Source organism: Catharus ustulatus, chromosome 1, assembly GCF_009819885.2.
Source record: "Catharus ustulatus isolate bCatUst1 chromosome 1, bCatUst1.pri.v2, whole genome shotgun sequence".
In the NCBI taxonomy this organism is placed as follows: Eukaryota; Metazoa; Chordata; class Aves; order Passeriformes; family Turdidae; genus Catharus; species Catharus ustulatus.
Genome location: NC_046221.1, coordinates 96,679,513 through 96,698,965, shown reverse-complemented (window position 1 = coordinate 96,698,965; position 19,453 = coordinate 96,679,513). Strand labels below are relative to the sequence as shown.

At 39.8% G+C, this 19,453-nt stretch overlaps 1 protein-coding gene and 1 long non-coding RNA gene across 2 annotated transcripts in view; one reads left to right on the top strand and one right to left on the bottom strand.

Moving 5' to 3' along the window:
- The first annotated feature begins 1,671 nt into the window (after positions 1–1,671).
- On the top strand, positions 1,672–11,539 carry LOC117001511. The gene is made up of 4 exons (XR_004419064.1): positions 1,672–1,986; positions 4,653–4,725; positions 10,472–10,623; positions 11,156–11,539. It is a non-coding gene; the product is annotated as an uncharacterized LOC117001511 (long non-coding RNA).
- The window catches only part of GALNT12 (polypeptide N-acetylgalactosaminyltransferase 12), a 49,771-nt gene continuing 32,953 nt past the window's right edge, over positions 2,636–19,453 (bottom strand). The window contains exons 8-10 of the mRNA XM_033069835.1: positions 13,141–13,254; positions 6,710–6,865; positions 2,636–4,374 (exon numbers count right to left, since the gene is read on the bottom strand). Coding sequence (XP_032925726.1) covers positions 4,237–4,374; positions 6,710–6,865; positions 13,141–13,254 — 408 coding nt within the window. The 3' untranslated portion in view covers positions 2,636–4,236. The remainder of the gene's footprint in view (positions 4,375–6,709; positions 6,866–13,140; positions 13,255–19,453) is intronic.

Genomic DNA, 19,453 nt, shown 5'->3' with positions numbered 1-19,453 from the left:
ACCTGTTCTCTTAACTCAAAAGTCAAATGTTGCTTTTTTCCTGGCATGTTACCCAGTCATTTCAGTGCTTTAATCATGTGAATCCTTCAACCATATTTCTGTAAAAACATTGTCAAATATCTTTCCGCTAATGATCGCTTCCAATTTCTCAGTTATTACTAAGTCTTCTCACAGTGTATGCACAATTAACAATTTTGTTCTTTATATATTTATGTTTGCTCATTACAGAGTACCTAATTAATTAATTTCACATTTAAGCATCTCTACTGGTATGACTCCCTTGACCACTCTTTCTTCAGTTGCAACTTAAGTATCCTCAGTCCATGGATAAAGTCAAGAAACTCAGAAAACTGATTTTTCCCTTAACACCAGCAAATAAATTGCATCTGCTGCAACTCCTTACCCACTCTGGGAGATGCACAAAATATGCTATGCAGTCCCTTAAGCCAGCAACTCACTTCCTGTATGTATTTTCCTGTATATTCATCTTCTTATTACTTTTGGAGAGGTCACTGGTAAGGTCCTGCCCTGTTGTTGTCTCCAGCCACCTTTGCAAATCCTGGAGCCATGCAATTCCTTTCAGTCCTGACTGGGACTGGCCTAATTAGGCTTTGTCTATTCATAAAAAATATCAGTAAATAGTGAATTAAAAAAAAATGAAAGTTGTTAATCTAGGCATAGTAATTTTAGTACTGCATGTACTGCATGTTTTTCCTCTGTAAATGAGAAATGTCACAATACTGCAGTGCTGCAATTCAAACTCAGCTATTGCTGTTGCACCTCAACAGAACAGGGGAGAGCTCTCCCATCCATCTTTTCACCCCCTCCCAAGGGCTTTCCCACCCACCTCAGCTAACTTCCTAGCACAAAGTTCCATATTTGTTAAAAGAGTATACAGCATTCTCAAACACTGCCAAAAAAACCTGCACAGTTGCAATACACACATAACTGCATGATCCTGACCCTACAGTCTCTCCAGACACCTCGATTGCTGTCTTTATATCAGGGAATCAGGACAAAGCTCAACTAACTTCAAGTTAATCTCCTAATCTAAAGGCCTTAAGAGAGGCAAATGAAGTTAAAAGAGCACCAAATTTTAAATTACCAACCAAGCACTATCACTGTGTAAGTGCCCGTGTTTTCATAAATAGGAAATAGGAGCACAATCTCATCAGTCCTGGTGTTATCAACCAATAAAAATTTCCCCTTGCAGTGCATCTTACCACTTCCTATAAATATAACAAAAATTGAACACAGTTTTGAGTCTCTGTTTTCAGCAGAGCCAGCAAGAAATACTATTTCCAGTTCATGTTGACTGATTGATGTACGATGATGACTGTTGTTTCCAGATGTTTGTGCAAGCTCTAACAATCCCCCAACATAATGGTACAGCAAGGCTGCATATACAGAGGCTTTAGTGGTTTATTTCTTAGAAGGAACTTTCACGTACTGTCTTCTGTTGAAGTGAAAATCCAGTAAATTTTAGCCCTTGTTGAAGACTCACAATTTTTTAATTAAAGGAAACTGGTGAGTGAATAAATGAAAAAAAAAATCATTATCTGGTAATTTCAAATAAATATGATAATTAGGCACCTAACTTCAGTCCGGATGGCTTTAAAAAAAAAAAAAAAAAAAAAAAAGCAAGCAAACAAACAAAAAACTAAAAAAACCTAAACCAATAAATACAGGACTAGAAAGACTAAGAAATAAGCATTGATTTGTGACTAAACTCCTCCAAGTTTTCCGTTTCTATGAGATGTCCAGCCCCATCTCTGCTCAGGAGAAGTCTAAAGTCCACAGTCCATTCCTCAGCAGGTAGCCCTGATCTTTTGCATGAGGAAGTCTGGAGAAGTTAAAGGAAGTCAGAGGATGTGCTTCATGACTCAGATGCTTGATGGAGTCCTTCACCCTCCAAACATGAAGCCAGACATTAATACAACTCCAGTGCATTGAGAAGAAGAAAAGGCTATCAAGGAATAAAAAATGGTGAGTAGAGGGACTAGAAGGCCAACACAGAGGGAGCAAGCTGGTGGCATTGCTCATGTTTGGTGTTTGCTTTTGAACTCAAGTGTGTTTGTCTAGCAAATATGCATCCCAGGCTAGCAGGTTTGCTGGCATGTGTGAAAACATCTTAGCTGGAGGAAGCCAAAACCATCAATACTTCCCTCTGAACAAGAGTAAAGTGAAAAGTTGTATAGAAAATAATTTCCAGTTACTAAGTTTAAGTTGCATACCACCATCTGATGATGAAATCTTGAAATCCCAAGACTAAGAAAACCTCACCGAGAATGGAGGCGAGTGAGAGCTCTGGCTATGATTCTAGTAGCTGAGCTTTTATCAGCTACTAACATTGTTCAATCAGCAGTCAAGAAGGCAAAGCAGAAATTAATAGAAAGTTCTTGCTGTTCTCTCATGTAGCCACCCACTTTTGATTTGGGCTCCACAAAGTGTAAACCACTGTTGCTACAAGGGGAACAGAAACATTACTGAGCTCAGGAAACAGAACTTGAGACACCATAAAATAAAGCAGTCTTCTCCCAAGTGCTGTAGGGATCTAGGCCTAAGAGACCAGCAAAATTATTAAATGAAAACCACTGACCACAAGAAAAAAAATAGTTGATAAGACATTTCCCACTCTATTGAATCACAAAATATTTTATTAATTCTAACATCAGTTTCATCAGTCCAGCCCACAGAGACAAAACTTCAAAGGTGTTCACAAAAACATTCTATCCACATGGCTAAGAAAGTCCTTGGAAGAGCCAATACATGTATCTCCTACAGGCAGAAACCCTCCCCCCACAACCCAATCATATAAATAGATATGCCAAAATGGCATGAGCTTATGGGGATTCAAAGAAAAGGCTGTATATTTTTATAGAAAACATGAACAAAAGTAAATAACAAAACACATACCAAACTCAAAACAGAAGCCAAGACTTCTGAGAGGAAAAAGGTTGAAATTTTCATCCTTCTATGCAGAGAGGCATTCCTTCATCTGACAGAGAAAGAAACTCTTCTTAGGAGCTGAAACCCTTCTAATCAACATGACAATGCTGATGGTCAATGGCCAGATCCATTGCTGTACACACACTCCTGACTGGGCCAGGCAGATCCCACACACCAGGGCTCTAAACATCCTGTACTGGTGCAGGTTGCACCCCATGTCTTCAACAGGACCACATGCAGGGTCAACTCATCTATAGAGTTCCCAGACAAAATACAACTTGTATCCCAAAGGCAATCCTTTTTGTATAAATCTTAGCTGCATTTCACAGAAATCAGTCGCAAAACTGTTCTTAAAATATAATTGTTTTTATACTAATCATTCAAGCACTTAAATTTTAAGATTCATTTTCTCTAACCGTAATTTTGAAATTTTTACAATAGAATTATCGGTAGGTCTTATCTTGAAAGTTTTATGCACATCAAAAATCCACGTAAAGTTAAACTTGGTTGTGCATTCTAGGACACAGCCACACAGCTGCGCCCTTATGAATCCAAATAGCTTTTCCCAAAGCATCACCTTTAAATATTGTTGCCTTCTGCCTTTAAGAAAGATGAGAAAATCCCCATTTTACTTCCAAATCAATCTTAAGCATGATTAGAAACGTGTCAAGGGCCATGAACATCTACAATTTCCAGAACATTTAAGGTATAGTATTGTCGAGCATGTGCAATTTGTATGCATCTAGATTGTTATTTGTGCAAAAACATGCAGACATACTCTGCCTTTATGTGCAAATCCACACTGTCTTCAGTGAGGGCTTTGTGGTAGTCACTTAGGGCAGAATATGGCCTACATTTACCTTCTTGGTATTTAAAAGACAAGAATAACTATTAACAACTATCTATTAAAAGACCCAACTGCAGAATGTTGTAGTAGAAAAATAAACATTTTAAGTTATTGGCAGATTAACATTAGTGCAATTATTTTGACTGCCTGACTTCCACACAGTAGATTTAAAAAATACATTGTCACTTGGAAAAGGAACCTAAGACACTTCAAAAGCAGTTATGTAGCTGCCAAATAAAGAGAAAAGGAGCAGATTCTGTGGCACTTTATGAAGCTCTCAATACTTAGTGCCTTCTAAAGCTCTAGGAAACAACATCCACAGTTTGTCAATTAATTACAGTCCTTTCCATACACTTTCCACATCACTTATGAGATTTTCAAAAGGCTGACTAGAATGGGCACTTTTTTTGCATTCAGCTATGTCCCAGACAACATCTGGATCAAGATCTTTCTTTGAAGAACCATTTTTGGTAGTCTGAGTTGGTGCAAGGCCGCAACAATGGTGCTGGGTTCCCGTTGTAAGCGTTTGCCTCCGCTTGTACGCACTTCTGGGTTTGTGGGTGAAACAAGGTACCGTCCTACAAAAGACAGAAATAAAGTTTGCTCTTCAGGTCTCAAACAATGCAGGCATATCACTGTGTTTTAAAGTAACAGAAAACATTTGCAACAAATAAATATCCCACATATCCTTCCAATGGGGTTGTGCAGTAAAGCCTCAATCCTTGAGGATGTCTGAAACTTTATCAAAAGATCCTGCTTTTAAACTGAGATCAGCATTACTTTATAGTGACTCATGAAGTGACATCTCAGCCTGTAAAGATTTGCTAACATTTGCTTTCATTGCCTTTTCTTACAGGACCAGAATATGGCAGAAAATAACTAAGCCAAGCACAAGCACTACCCAAATTTATCAATTTATTGCACATCTTGTAAGTAAAACATAGATATTATACATTAAGCATAAATGTTGGACCTTTTTTTAGCAAGAAATTTTCCTGTCACTTCATAAGGTATATTTTTGGAGGAAAAAGTAAAAGTATCTAAGCGTGTCCCTTGCCTGCAAAATGTCTGTGGAGCTCACTTGCTTTGCTGAAGGGCAGCACAGCTGCCTCACAGGCGTATAGTCTGACAGGCCTCCACAGTCAGACTCCCCAAAGAACACATTTGAGACCTCAGGCCCCTTTTTATGGCAATCTCCAGTTCAAGTCTCTCATTCCAATCCAGGAGCACTGTCAGCTAGGATAGCAAGCCAGCTGTGGAGGACTGCCCTGCTCTGAGCCCATCCATCCCCTTGGCCTGGGTGACACTTCCACATTCAAGCATTCCCAAGGCCCTGGCAGCTTTGAAAGCAAAATGCCGACACCTTGTTCCTGAGTATAGCCCTGACTCCTGGGGAAGTCTGCTCCTTCCTTCATCAGGAATGTTGCATTTAACTGCATCCTGAGCCACAGCTCCTGACGCCCAGCAGAGTGTGCTTGCTCACAGACTTGCTGACAGACTCAACTGCTGGATTACCTTCCTATTTCCGTCATTATAATTCAAATTTGAGAGTGGATTAATAAGTATCCATCTCAATCATTTTTGACTCGGTGTCCACAAGAGCCCAAGCTGCTGAGAAGGCTGCTCAAATCTTTGATTATGCTCTGTCCATAAGGACAGCTGCCTGACACTACTATGCATGAAGCAAAAGAAATGTGGTGCTGACACCTCACCCATCACTCGCCTTCAAAGGTGGAGACCGGTGCTTTTGATTTAGTGCAGCAGGAGTAAAGGAATTGGAGCAGAGCAGCACATTCAAATCACACACAGGCACAAAGCGATCATGAGAAAGAACATTTAAAGTAATTCCTAAAGTCTCAGATGCTAAAATTTATGGTTAGAAATACAGTGAAAACAGATGCACTCCATAACTTTTTTCAATTTTTTCATTTTCTCAATTTGAAAATTTTAGTTTTCTTGACTACTTCTTGAAGTGACTTAAGATCCTTCAATATGCGTCATCTTAGGGATTAATGTATATGACCTTGAGCAATTTTGTTAAAAGTCAACACTAAAAATGAAACATGATTTATAAAGTCAACCTTTTAAACATTTTTATTTAGTAATATCACTATGAGCTTCAGTCTGGACTAGATTTAGGGAATGGACAGTAATTTTCACCTCATTTTTTTTAGAGTTTACCCTGCTACCTGTCACTGGTGTAGTATCAAAGCGTGATATTTGTCAGCCATGGAGCCTGTAGAGATTAGATGCATTATGCAGACACATTATGTAAATATACCATTTTGATATATTATGTGACCTTTTCCCTTAGCCAAATAACAACACTCCAGAACCTGACCAAGGCCATAATTTTTCATCCAGCTTATTTTCTCTCAGGCATCCAGGAGTTTCTCTTCAGAATCAAAACTACTAAACACAAGTTTTTCTAATATCATGTAGCAGCAGGTGCTTAAAAGCAGAAAAGAGCACAAAGTAATTGGTGGTGTGTGAAGTATTGGGGATATATGGTCATATAAATACAGGGAAATAAGTAAATGAAAGGAGAGCAGAAGTAAGTCAGCCGTGTGACTGGCTGGGGAAGGGTTCTATTGAAGTACCTCAGTCTCAGGAGAAGACATCAGGAGTGACATGCAAGAGAGAATGTTCCCAACCTCCTTGATGTTAACAAGGGTGTTCTCCTTCCTCTCATCTTCCTGTTCTTTATGACTGGAATACTCCCTGCCTGCTACCCTGTTTCTGTGTTCAGATATTAAAAACCAAGGTAGCCTATTTCTCCCAGAGACCTGTGCCAGTGTTGTGTACAATGTCTATGCAGTAAGATAAAAAAATCTTAAAAATTCAACAGTTCTTCCACCCACTCTCAAAAAAAAACCCCAAAAACCAAACCCAAACCCAAGCAGGCATACTTACCTCTCTGAAAATAAAATTCTGGTTTTCAGGAACACTGTGGGCATTTTCTTGACACAAGTTCATTGTCAAGTAGTCAGTCCCCGGGTCGACCGCTGCGCAGGCTTCCGGCTGCCGTGTGTTGTAGCGTATTTCATTATGGGATGTGTACTCGAAAAACTACAAACCCAAGAGAAGAAACAAAGGGCAGCAGTCATTCCATATGCACACAGAGAATATTTGTAAAGAAGTATATACCAAGAGACTATAATTAGGTTCATGAATAAAAGTTGCTGCTGTGAAGAGAAATTCTGCCAGAAATATTCAAGGGTCCTTAACTTCTACTGCTTACTATTTTACAGAAAATCAATCACATCACAGCACTGCTCTGGTAGCACTCAAATTGCATGAAATACTGAATAAATGTCCTGGTATTCCAGCATTAAAGAATTTCCTAAATTCAACTGTAATATTTGACTTCCACATTGAAGGCCCCCTTAAAAATAGGATGGAAAACAGTTCTGGCCTGATATTATGCCTTCTTAATTCAGTTATCACAAAGTAATATTACTTTTAACTAAGGAGTTTCTCGCTGCATAGTTGAAAAAGCAGTTTGGTCCAGGTTCATTTTCAGTTATAATGGTAATTTCCAGTACTAAGGATGCATGCTGATGAGCATTTTGTTCTATAAAGTTTGAAGATATTTGAAGCAATTTGAAGCACTTACAGCTGCTTTTGAACATGAGAAAAAAAAATTCCTTAAAGACAATTTACTATCTTTGCTTGTTGCATGATATTCTACAGAAGTGTTATGAACACGCTCTGAAACTCCTGGCTTCTGTGGTCGTTATGGTTGAAGACTTCCTTAAAATTTTATACTTATCATGGACTTTAGCCAACCTTTGGACTTCATTAAAGAGTAGCAGAGTTTGAGAGTTGTTTGTATTTAGCAAGCTTTATAAATAATTTAGATTACTATAGTGCACGGATGTGTGTTTAGATCTGATTTAGACTATACTCAATAAAGTAGAGGAGAGCTTTATAAACATCAGAAAATTGCTTATTACCCATAGTACAGCTGCATTAGCAGACACCAATAAAAGGATGAGGGAGAGAAGGAATCCTCCTTCGTTTTGTTCCCCCCCTTGAGACAGTAAGGCTTTCTGAAGGGGGTTGTACCAATTCAGAAATGTATATACAGTAATTTCATGACTATAAGGTGCACCCTTTTGACTAAAATTTTGGCCCAAACCCAGAAGTGCACCTTATAGTCCGGTGCGCCTTATATAATGTACAAAGTTGCAAAATTTGCCGGCTCCTGGAGGTGCGCCTTATAGTCTGGTGCGCCTTATGGTCGTGAAATTACTGTACTTGAACTTACCACAAAAACATCCAGGCTAATAACCTTGAAGGAGGAGTTGGAAATGGAGTTTCAGTATAAACAGGACTGTGTGATTAGAAAATCTGCAGCCATCCCCTTCCAAGTGTAAGTGCTCTGATCTAGACTACACTGATAATAGCTGTTCTATGAAATCTGCCCCTCCTATTACCACAATCAGGAATTTCTCTGCCAAGGTGGCCATCACAGCCATACACTGACCAATGCTGCCCACTGCATCACCCCATGGATCCTCATGGCTTTCTTCTCTAGCAATGATGCAAGTGACCAACCAACCCACCCAACCAGAATTCACCTGTTTGCCACCATTCATTTGAGGTAAGCCACAAAGGGAAACGAGTGTTTTGAGAAAGCAACATCAGGTTTGAAGACTCCCTGCAGACATAAGATCCCAGAGACCAGGATTTTCCCTTGAAACCTAATGCTAAGATCTGTTCCTACAATGTAGGTTGCACTATCTTTATATTTGCCTTATAAAAAAAAATCTCATCAACAACAAAAGTAAGTTGTGTGACTATTGGTCCTATTATTATTATTATTTGATTATTATTTATAGCAGCAGCTATTTCCTGGCCTTTAGGCTTTATTCCCAGGTTGACAAACGGAAAACACACCACTTTGGGCACGACAGTGAGATACAGGAACAAGCATTTCAATCCTATGGCTTCTGAAAAAAGAAAAAGCCTCAGTTCTGCTCAGTTGTGTGTGGATGGACACTTTTCACAGCTGCCACTTTCACAAAGCCATATTTAGAGCCTTGCTCATTAGGGGACTTATTAGATATAATAACTCTTTAGCAATTTGTATTACAAGTGAAAGCCTGCAAGCTGCTGTCTGTACCAGATGCATGGTAAATGGAGCAGCTACTAGATCAGAGCACTTCTTACTACTGATATCTTTCCTGAATGGTCTCTCAAGGACTTGCACAAGATTCTGAAGAAGAGCAAGTAAAATGGTTAATTTCTGGATAATTTTAAGGAATGGGGTTATCGTACCAGCAACCAAGCACTCCTGCCTTGTTGCCCAATGAATATAATACAGTTCATTACCCTACACTGCTTCAAAATGAATAAATACTTCAGGTTTTGGGCTTTTCCAAGCCCAAAGGAAGTAAATATCTTCCTCCTCAAAAGGTACAATGGTTTTTAGTTCTCTTTTCTTGCATTCTGTCAGCAGAAAGGAAGCATTTTCAAACTAATCCATGACCCAATAACTAGTAGCCTTTCCTTCTGAGAATCAGTAGTGCTATTGGGAAACTTGATGAAGCCTTTTTCACAGTGTCTCTAGCTTCTGGACAATCTACAGGATATGCCTCAGCTGCATCAGTGTCTCTCTGGTACTGGGGCCAGCAGCAGATTTTGGCTACCTCACTGGACCCTGAAACACACTCAGCTTTCTCTGTGCCAGGCTACTGTTGTTTTGAATGCAAGAAAAAGTTTGCACTTGATGGGAAGAACCAGCAGAGAGGTTACCAGGTCTGCTACTCTTTCTTGCTGAAAACCCAAGCACTTTTGCTAATTTCTTTGTTTCTCTCTCACTATTTATGTCAAACTTTATCAGCTCCAAATGGAGCTTCTGGAAAGAACACTGTCAGTGTTTTCCCATCCTCTTACCACATCAGGTTGATTTCTTGCCACCACATATTGCTGCCCTCTGTACTGCTTCCCAGTCATACCCAGCAGGGCAAAGGGCTTTACTGGTGTTTAATTTCAAAGCCTTTCATTCTCATCTGCGGGGCAGATGCTCCCACAAAATATAAGCAGCCTGAGGTGTAAGCAGTCAGCAACCAGTGTTGTGTGTATTTCCTGCCTCTCTTCCATACACACTCAGCTCTTAACACTGCAGTGTTGTCCTCACCTTCTTGTAAGAGTGAACACACTAATTTTAAAGAATCTCCAGTTAGTTTTCTTGTGCTTACACAAATGGAGTAAAGGAAACCTTCTCAATTAGGCTCAAGGAAGAACAGCAACAAATTACCAGGAACTTTATTTATTCACTGAGATGTAAAACAGGAGCAGGTGCTGGACTTACAGCCCTCTCCTCCCAGCACAGTGCACACAGATATTCAGAGGTCACTAAGTGGAGATTTGCTTCCAGTGAAGAATTTTGCAGTTGTCCCTACATAAAAAGCCACCTGCCTGTGGTGAGGGAACTAGAGCAAAGCTTGGAATGAGGGTTTGCTGCTAAAGCTCTGTATAGGTAATGAATGGAATGAGGAGAACACACTCGAGGAGAAAAGGTAGGAAGAGTTCCGGATTAGGATGGTAGATTCCCTTCCAAGGGGCCAAAGAGAAGTTAAGGGCTGCCTGTCATCAGTAAATATCTCCGAAACTCTGTGGTTGTTGACACTAGAGAATGACCAAACCTTGCCATGATCTTTTCATCAGCAGACAGCAAAGGATGTAAACATGGAAGATTTGGACTGTTTTGATCCTGAAAGTGTCACCTGCCAAGAAATTCGCACCACAAGGAACAGCCTTTTCAGAATTACTGTCAAGAAGGTGGTGGGATGGGAAAGAAATAGAGAAATGTCCTGCTGGTAGGTTTCACAGCTATTTGTGAGACAGAAAATAGAGTGCAAGTCCAGCAAACCCAACTTCTTTTCCCATCTCACTTGTGTTTGTATATCTTGTCTTATTTTAGCCTTCCTCTGTTCCCCTACTCACAACTCTTCCTGCTGTTCACTTATTCTCCTGCAACTACCTGTCACCCCTACTCACATGCCCCTTTGCCAACTGGTATCTCAGCTCCCACATTCAATAATGTGGGTACTCCCTGGCCCTTTCCAATAAAATGTTCTTCAATTATTCTGCTGGATTCACTCCCTCTACTACTCTTTCCTCTACCACACATGCCCTGCTCATCACCTGTTACTCAACCTCTGTCCCAAACTACTACTGCCCTTTGTCATCTTGGCCCTTTCTCCGTAGTTCCTGCTAGCCCTCCCATGCCTTTTGCCCATTTCACTAATCTTGTTTTACCCATTTCCCGTGTTTGGCCTTCCCTCCTCAGATTCTGCAGTTCTCTTGAGTCATCTCATATTTTCCTTTATTGGTTTATACTCCATTCAGGTAGTTTCTCCATTTCTCCTTCCTCCTCCTGCTTGGATGCCAGCAGAGGGAGCGGTCTGCAGTTCCAAGAGAGTTGCTGCTTTCAGCCTGGCGTGTGCTACTGCAGGCACAGGGATGCACCACACCATCAGCAGAGATGGAAGAGCATTAACACCCAGAGATGTGATACCTTACAGTAAATTCAGTTAATCTCTTAGTGCTAGCTAAATAAAGGATAACTGTAAAAATGTCATCTCATGATGATTCATCTCTCAATTCTACGTCTCTTTTGCTTCCACCTTTTATCCTATGTCTTTATTCTTTCTTGGGGAAAGGGATAAAATTTAAACTAACTCTTTTTGCTCAGAGAAATGTAAAAAAATGCAACCCCTCTCCTCTCTGTAATCTGCAATAGAAGGAAAAATAAATCTATAAATACCTTTGGCATGTTAGCATGTAATTCTACACATGAAATGCTTCTTACTTTACAAAAGCAATCAATGTTAATTATAAGAAAGTGACTTGACTGGGTTATCTGATTACTAACTTCTGTATCGATCTACAGAAGTATTCTTAACTTGGGCGTGAATCTGAACTGAGGGAGTAAAAGGGGTGAGGTGGGGCTTAGCATAATTGGCATACATCTGTCAGTATTGACATCCTTTGGCTTTTGTGGTACAAAACTCTCACCCTGCCTTCCCCTGCATCTTGGCCTTAAGGACAGAAATATTATGAAACTTAGGACATAAACCAGACATGAGCTAATAAATAATACTAAATAATAGCTATAATACTTTAGGCAATAAACCTGCTAGCAGCAACAAACCAACTTCCTTTCAAGAGCTGAGGTACATTGCTTTTTCTTTGTAAAGTGCAATTGATATTAGAAGCTTTCTCCTCAATACAGACTTGTTTTACACTCCTCGAGCTTTTATGTGTTGTTGTTTTTTTTAAAAGCAGAGTTCAGAATGATAGCAGATACACTGCTTAACTGGCACATCTATTTCCAAAGATTCTTTTGGATCTGGATTCTTTCCAAAATTCATTTTCCTTCTTTTCCTTTTTCCAAACAATCCTAACTGAATGTTTGGATTAATTTCATTAGGACCTAAACAGTCAAGCCACCCAAGCTGTCACAGGGTTATGTACAAGAGGTCTCACAAGACCTTTGGTACTCGGCAGTGATGAGACCATATCTCAAGTACTGTGTTTACTCTGGGTTAGAAGCCAAAAATCAAGATAGACAGGCAAGTTCATGCCCCATATCAAACATCAAACTTCAATTCTGGAAGGTGGTCACTCAAAACTGTGCAAAACAGCCATTCTAGCATGGCACACAGCGCCCCACAACACTTTTTCCATGACATTTTGCAGAGAGGCTTATAGGCATCAAAACTAACCACAGCTGCACGCAGTTTCAGTCAATATGAAGAAAGAAAACAGTTTCAGAAATTAAAAACAATACAGCAAGAATGAAAGTGTTAAAGAGAACCCCTGCTCTCCTGGACTGTGGAGCCCAAGCCAAAGAGGACATTTCTGTAGGAGGACAGGAGAAGATGTGGTCCAAATCCTCTTGGGTAGTTAGACAAGCACCACAAGGAAGAGACATGATGACAGACACAGGTGGAACTAGGTGAGGTTTCCAATGTTGTTAAGGGCTTTAAAGGCATGGACAGACAAAAGCTCAGGGGGTTTTGGAGATGAGTGGGCACTGACCTATGAGCACTATATGATGTGCTATTAACCCCTGCTAATGAGCTCTGTGGAAAGCCAGAATAAAGGTATGCATGAGTTCCCTGGGCTGGGAAGACACATTGTTAGAATGAAGAAAGTCTGACCTAAGATTCATCAAAATAAAAAGCACTTAGTGCAAGAATCAGAACTTGAACTAAGACCACTTTACTGTGGCAACACATTCTCTCAGCCCTATTGCAGTTACTTGACCATACTTCCCTACATTACAACCATAAGTGTAAGTCAAAATGAAAATAAAACATTATTCTTACCTGATTTTGTCCCATACCATGGCATGGGTAGAGTATCACTGTCTGTCCAGTTACTTGATGTTCATTTTTAGGGTTATAATCAAAGCAGAAGTTTTCCATTCCTCTATTCTTCAGCTAACCAAAACAAAAGAATATTTTAAAATATTAGTCTAAAGTAAAGAAGATATTCTGTAGTCACTCTACACCCATCCTTGCTGGGCTCTGAGATCCAGCCCCAAGCTGGCACAAATCAACTGGAATCAAAGGGATGCAATGGTAACACCTCTCAGACTTATGTGAAATTAAACAGGACGATCTTGACTTTGAGCATTGAAGCAGCTAGACACAATGGCTTCCCCTAGGAATGACACTATGTTCCAATGCATTTGCAAAGGAAGCGAGTAGAAACTATGAAAAACTGTGTTGAAACCCAACAAGTCAGCAACTCATGCAGAACAAAAGAGTCTGCCATGCCTTTTTCCCCCAGGATCTACTTGTTCAATTTTCTTATGAAAAGATGACTACGTACTTTTCTCAGTTTGTCAAATGGGAAATGTTAGGAGGATTTGTTCTCAAAAGGACTCCAGTACCCTCTTGAGGCAGAACAAGAAGACAGATTTTAGGATCAGAAATCTTGAAAGTGGGCAAAATATATCTTTGGAAAGAAACACTAAGTGTGATATTAAATGCTCTTTACTCATGTAGCTGATCTCTGACAGAAAAGGTAGATTAAATTTTAAAATATTAAGTAAGCTAATTTTAAAAACAATAGGCTAGTTAACAAGGATTTGCATTTAAGTATTCAGGAGGTAAAAGAAACGGACAGTAAGTTAAACAATCACATAACAACCACTGATTCCTGGTATTAGCCACATAACCAAATTTGAAATTACACAGGGTTCTGTAAACAAGACTCTGAATGCCCCTGTTACTGAGTGTAATTATATCACAGACAAAAAAGAATAAGCAGAGTAAATCTCAGAAGAGTTAGTTCAGCAAGGTGTAATTTCACTGTTCTTCCCTAGTCATGTTAATCACATCCCAAGTTCTTAAACGTGGAAAATGAGTGGGCACATAGGGATTGCAGGCGGCTAAAACTAAACAAACAAGACAAATCCTGAAGGGCCTAAGCCCACCGCAGAGCAAACCACACAAGTTGGAAAATTAAATACTTGTGTTCTATATATGTTTGCTTTGTCAACTTCTACTTTTAGTGCTACCCAACATCATCTTTCCATTGCTTTGTGCTCATTCCCACATTAGACCACTGCAACCTCCCTTGAGCAGTCAAAAGGAAACCTTTTGTTTATCTTCCTAATGGGAAGTGAGAATTACACTTAGAAAAACAGGAAAGAGAAGCGTCTTACACAGACTATTTTTAACTCTGCCATGGAACTACATTACCCAAACAATAAGCTTCTCATGTTTCTACATTCTACATCAGGAAATAGCAACTTAAAAGTCATAACCACTTAAAATGGTAATTTTATCTCCACAATTTTTGCTGTCAGCTGTCTTCAGGACCAGAGGGTCTCCCATCAGTATATGTAATAACATATGACTCTGCCTGACTGTCCACTGGCTCCAAGGGCAGCAAAGCCTTTATCCATGGTGCCCTTCCAGGCAACCCAAAGACTTCACTAGTGCTCTTTGCCATCAGCCCCTGGCACACACTCAAGTGTGAGCTCCCTTTTGGGAAATTTTAAATCATCTGTTCAAAAATGCCCTGCACCACCAGAACAACAGTACTTCTCCAATGCATGTTACTCAATGCCCAAAAACCCCACAAAAGATGTGTAAAAGCTTACTAAACTTAAGCTTCAATTCATATGGTTTGAAAATGAGGCTGTGCTCCAGGATGTTACCACATATATTCTCTCCTTTTTCTCTTTCATGCATAAATGCTTGTGATACATGCCAACATCGTCCTACATGTACAGGGTCCATATAGTTCACCTGGTTATTTTATTTTGTCATACATTGGTAGATATGCCCACACTTCATCAGGAAGTCCAACTGAGTACCTAATTAGGGGGAATAGTATATTCTAAGCTTTTAAATTACCTTATCTGAAATGACACAAAAACATTTGAAAATCTGACTGCAGCAGCATTTATTTGGAAAAAAAAAACAGACAAAAAACTGCAAACCTGGCCTATGTTCCAAGGCAGTAAAGAAGTATGAGAGAATTTGTGAAATATTTTTCTCTTGTTAAATGAGAATATACAGTTTATGTGCAAGAGCTCTATCAAAACAGTGATCATCCACTCATTTCTGAAGCTATGTTTATTCCCACATCCACCATAAACAACTCATGCAATAAGAACAAAATTTTCTCTGTGACTTACCTTAGTTCTTTTGCAGAATGCTGCATTAGAGAAACAGAAGTAAGAAAAAATGTTGATCACCTTGCCATTGAAACACATCATTCAGATCTAAAACAATGTACCCATGCAGGACTGTTGGCTGTGGTTTTTTACAGCATTTTCCTCCTATTGAAATATTGCTAGTGTCATTCTGTATGCCATTTAGTTACCACTGTTTGGAGCCTGAGATAGGTAACAAACACCAGCTACTGAGATATTCACCACAGACCTTATTCCTTTACTGCTAGGAGATATTTAAATCTATTATTTCCTAATATCTGGACATTTGCATATACACTATACAGATGGCATTCTATGAATAATTCTTAGTTTGAGCTTGCATTTTCTTAAGATAAAGTCCATTGTAAACAAACCATCAACAACAGATTTTTGACATTAAAACTTCATTACATTAGTTGATAAGTACGGCCAATGGAGCACTGCCAAGATTTATCTGCATCCACAAAATAGATCAGAATCCTCTTTATTCTGCCAGTGGCAGTGGTGTTGATCTATTAGTGATATGGACAGATGATACCGTGGGACACAGTAACACATGAATTTGCAGCAAGCCAAACAGCTTCATTAGTACTGATCAAGCATCAGCTTTTACCTCAAAGGTAATCCAAGCAGACACAGGGAATGATTCTACTGAATTCTAATATGAATGCTATTTTCATATCACTTTTTAACTTCTTAAGGGCAATGCTGAAAAGGGCATACAACACTGCTGACTAAAATGCTCTGAAGGAAGGTGACACACTGCTCTTGGATTCATTGGCTCACCCCAGCAAGTCCAGATCTCCCTGGGAAGCTCAAAAACGTATAAGCATGTGGTTCAAACAATGGTGTGCTCACTACCAAACACTTGAATTTCTCCCACTTCCTTTGAAAAAGCCTCTCTCTAGCTTTCAGAGGCTGTAGAGCCAACCAAATGGTGCATATTTTCCTGTGATGGGCATAAGGTCTGACTCCAGGTCTAGTCAGTCCTAATCCTGGCTAAGAAATTCAACCTCAAGTGGCAGCTCTACAAATTGGATTATAATGCAGTTTTAGAGGTATACCCTAGAGAAGGGATACTGATGCCTCTGAGAACTTGGAGCACCAGTCATGCAATAATATATTTGATTACATAATTTAAACCACACAGCTCTCTTCTTCTGCCTATCCATATATACCATGTGTTCTTTAGATAAATTAAATAATGGTCTCTTTCATGTTGTAGCAAAACAAAATTCTTCATAGTTTTAAAGATATAGTTTAAAATCATCCTTCCAATTTTTTAAGATTATATCTAGTTTAAATTAAAAGAAAATTATGACTGAGCACTTGGAAATGAAGATGAGATGGTCTTGGATGAAAAAGGGGAAGGAAGATGTCAAAAGAGAAGTTCAAGTTTTTGATTTCCCAACTGATTCAGTCAGTGATAGATGCCTTTACAGATAGAAGGCAGAAAGAGAGACCAGATAGAAAGTCACAATGCAAGACATCTATCAGCTTAGTTGCTTTACACTCAGCTGAAAGAAATATCAGCTAGAAACTAAGAACAACAAAGAAAAACTTGCCATGTCAGACCATAGTATGGTCGCACTGCCAAGCGATCAGAAAAATTAGAGTAAAATCCTCATTTTTGTGTCACCACTGTTTTTTAAAAGCAATCTTGAGACCAAATTTAAAGCCAAATTCGCCAACTGACCATACTCTTTTATCCTCAGATATGCACCTCAGTGCCAGCCATACTTAACACATTCCTTAGGAGAGAGTAGAGCCCTGACTATTCCTTTGCTTTGCAGCCATGCCTGTCCACAGTCACCGACAGTATGAAAAGATCACAGAGCTGCCCAGTTCCTCATCTTCATCCAGCTGCACAATAGAGCAATGTCACCACACTAATACTGAACACACCAGCTGGCTCAAAGTTCCTCCTACAGTCACCCACACTACCCTTTCCCACGGTAGTCAGGATTTGTAAGCTGGCCAAGTCTCAGCTGTCTAGGTGGGAAATCCGTGCAGAGCTGGGGCTCAAGTCTGGTTACAATTTCACACCTACCTACTGGTAGGTACTTTGACAGTAAGTGCCTGCTCAAGGATGGCCAAATCAGACGCTATGCCAGAAAAAGAGACATCAGCGTGCTACACAAGAGCCTAAATGGCATTATCAGCCTTTCCAGAAGTGCTGACATCTTATTTTAACCCACTGAGTGTCTACCAGCTTTGCTTCCTCCTGGCCCCTCAAAGAAATTATTCAAGTCAGAAGGTTCATATCCCACAAAGTTCCAAAGCTGCATAAAACCCAATGAGAAGCATGAAGATATTTTTCTCCTTTATGGTTCTCAGGAAGTTTGCAGGAATGCAATCATATCTCAGGCAAAAAGGTTCATAATTCAGTATGTTAAAGTAAAGTTTTAGGCAGCTAACCTTTTAGACTACAAAGTTTAGTATGGATATTTTTATCTATGTATCAAGAAAAAAAATGTAGCATAAGAGGCTGCTTGTCAGTGCACAGCCCTGAATGCTGCTCAATAATTCCTGTTATTCCATTTGAATAACACATGGCTGACTTATGGGTAATCTTAGAAATATTTTCAACTTCAGTTCAAAAGTAAAAACCTTTTTGAGGGAGGTAAAAACTCCCATATTCCCTCGTATTCTCTTCGAACAATTAAATAACCTCACACTAAGCTGAGCTGTTATCAAAGCTGACACTTTTAAATACTGTATTTTTGTGAACCAGAAGAGCACTACACAGCAAGGCGGGAGTAAAGAACACCATCAGTGATTCATTGAAGCTAGCAGATGGGACTCAATATCCACAAATCAGCTGAATCAGTAGGTGTCGTTTCTGCACTCTCAGTTTCTCAGAATACGACCGTATTTCCATCACATTTTAAATTCTTCTTCGCCCCCCAAAAATGGTGCATTCTCATTATGCTCACAACTACATGACAGCATTTATGAATTGTTTTTAGAGAAATATAGAGAGCGCACCTAAATTATACTCTAGATACCTCAAGCAGTTCTGAACAAGAGTTATTATTTCTAGGTACTGTCAACCCTTCGCCTGAGGATGACAATTAAATCATAAAAGAAACTGCACAAATCCCTCCTCTTCCCCAGGAGGCTGAGGTACTATCACTGGCACCAGTCTAACCCTTTCTTTTGGAGGGAGAACCATGGAGGCAGAGGGAAGGATAAAATTCCTGAAATGCTCCTGGAAAGTCTTATAAAACCTTAGTGCTTCAACTGTCTCAGACCTTGTCAGTAACAATCCAGCACCAAAGAGCAAAAACTGAAACAATGTTGTACAGGATTTGTTCAAGGTACTGGATAATGGTGGGTAATACCTTTCACAGCAGCGATCACACAGAGATACCATCTCTCCTGCAAGCTCCAAGACAAATGGAGGAGGGTGGCAATGCTCCCAGAGGCTCCTAAGGGCTTTTCTGAGAACTGCTGCCCTCCCTGTGGGAACTCCCACAGCTCCCCAGGGGAAATACAGCTTCCCAGGGGAAACCACAGCATTTCCACATTAGGATCTTTTTCATTCAACAACTTACAAAGCTATCAGGGCAGACTGTGGGGAGACTTGGTTCCTGAATGTTTTGTATGTCCACAGAGATCAGATTTTTTTCCCTTTCCTGAAGGAGATTCAGCAGAGGCTGAGTAACTCAAGGGGAGAGGAGATGTCAGCAAGACGAGGGCTGGATGTGATGCAGCAGTGTGGGAATGCAGCTTAGCTGGATCTGCAGAGTGATCAAGTTACCAGCAAAAAGAACTTTTAGGTCAATGTGGCATTTGGTAATCAGGAAGGTATTTGATACATTTTTGCCTGGTGGAAAGGCACAGTTTTGTGTTCCTAACATCCAGTAGGTGTCTGGTGATTTTTCAGGGCAAACAGGTATTTGCTGCATCATCTCTGCCTTCATCCCTTCCAGATGAGATTCCAGTAATGTGATATACACGGAGCT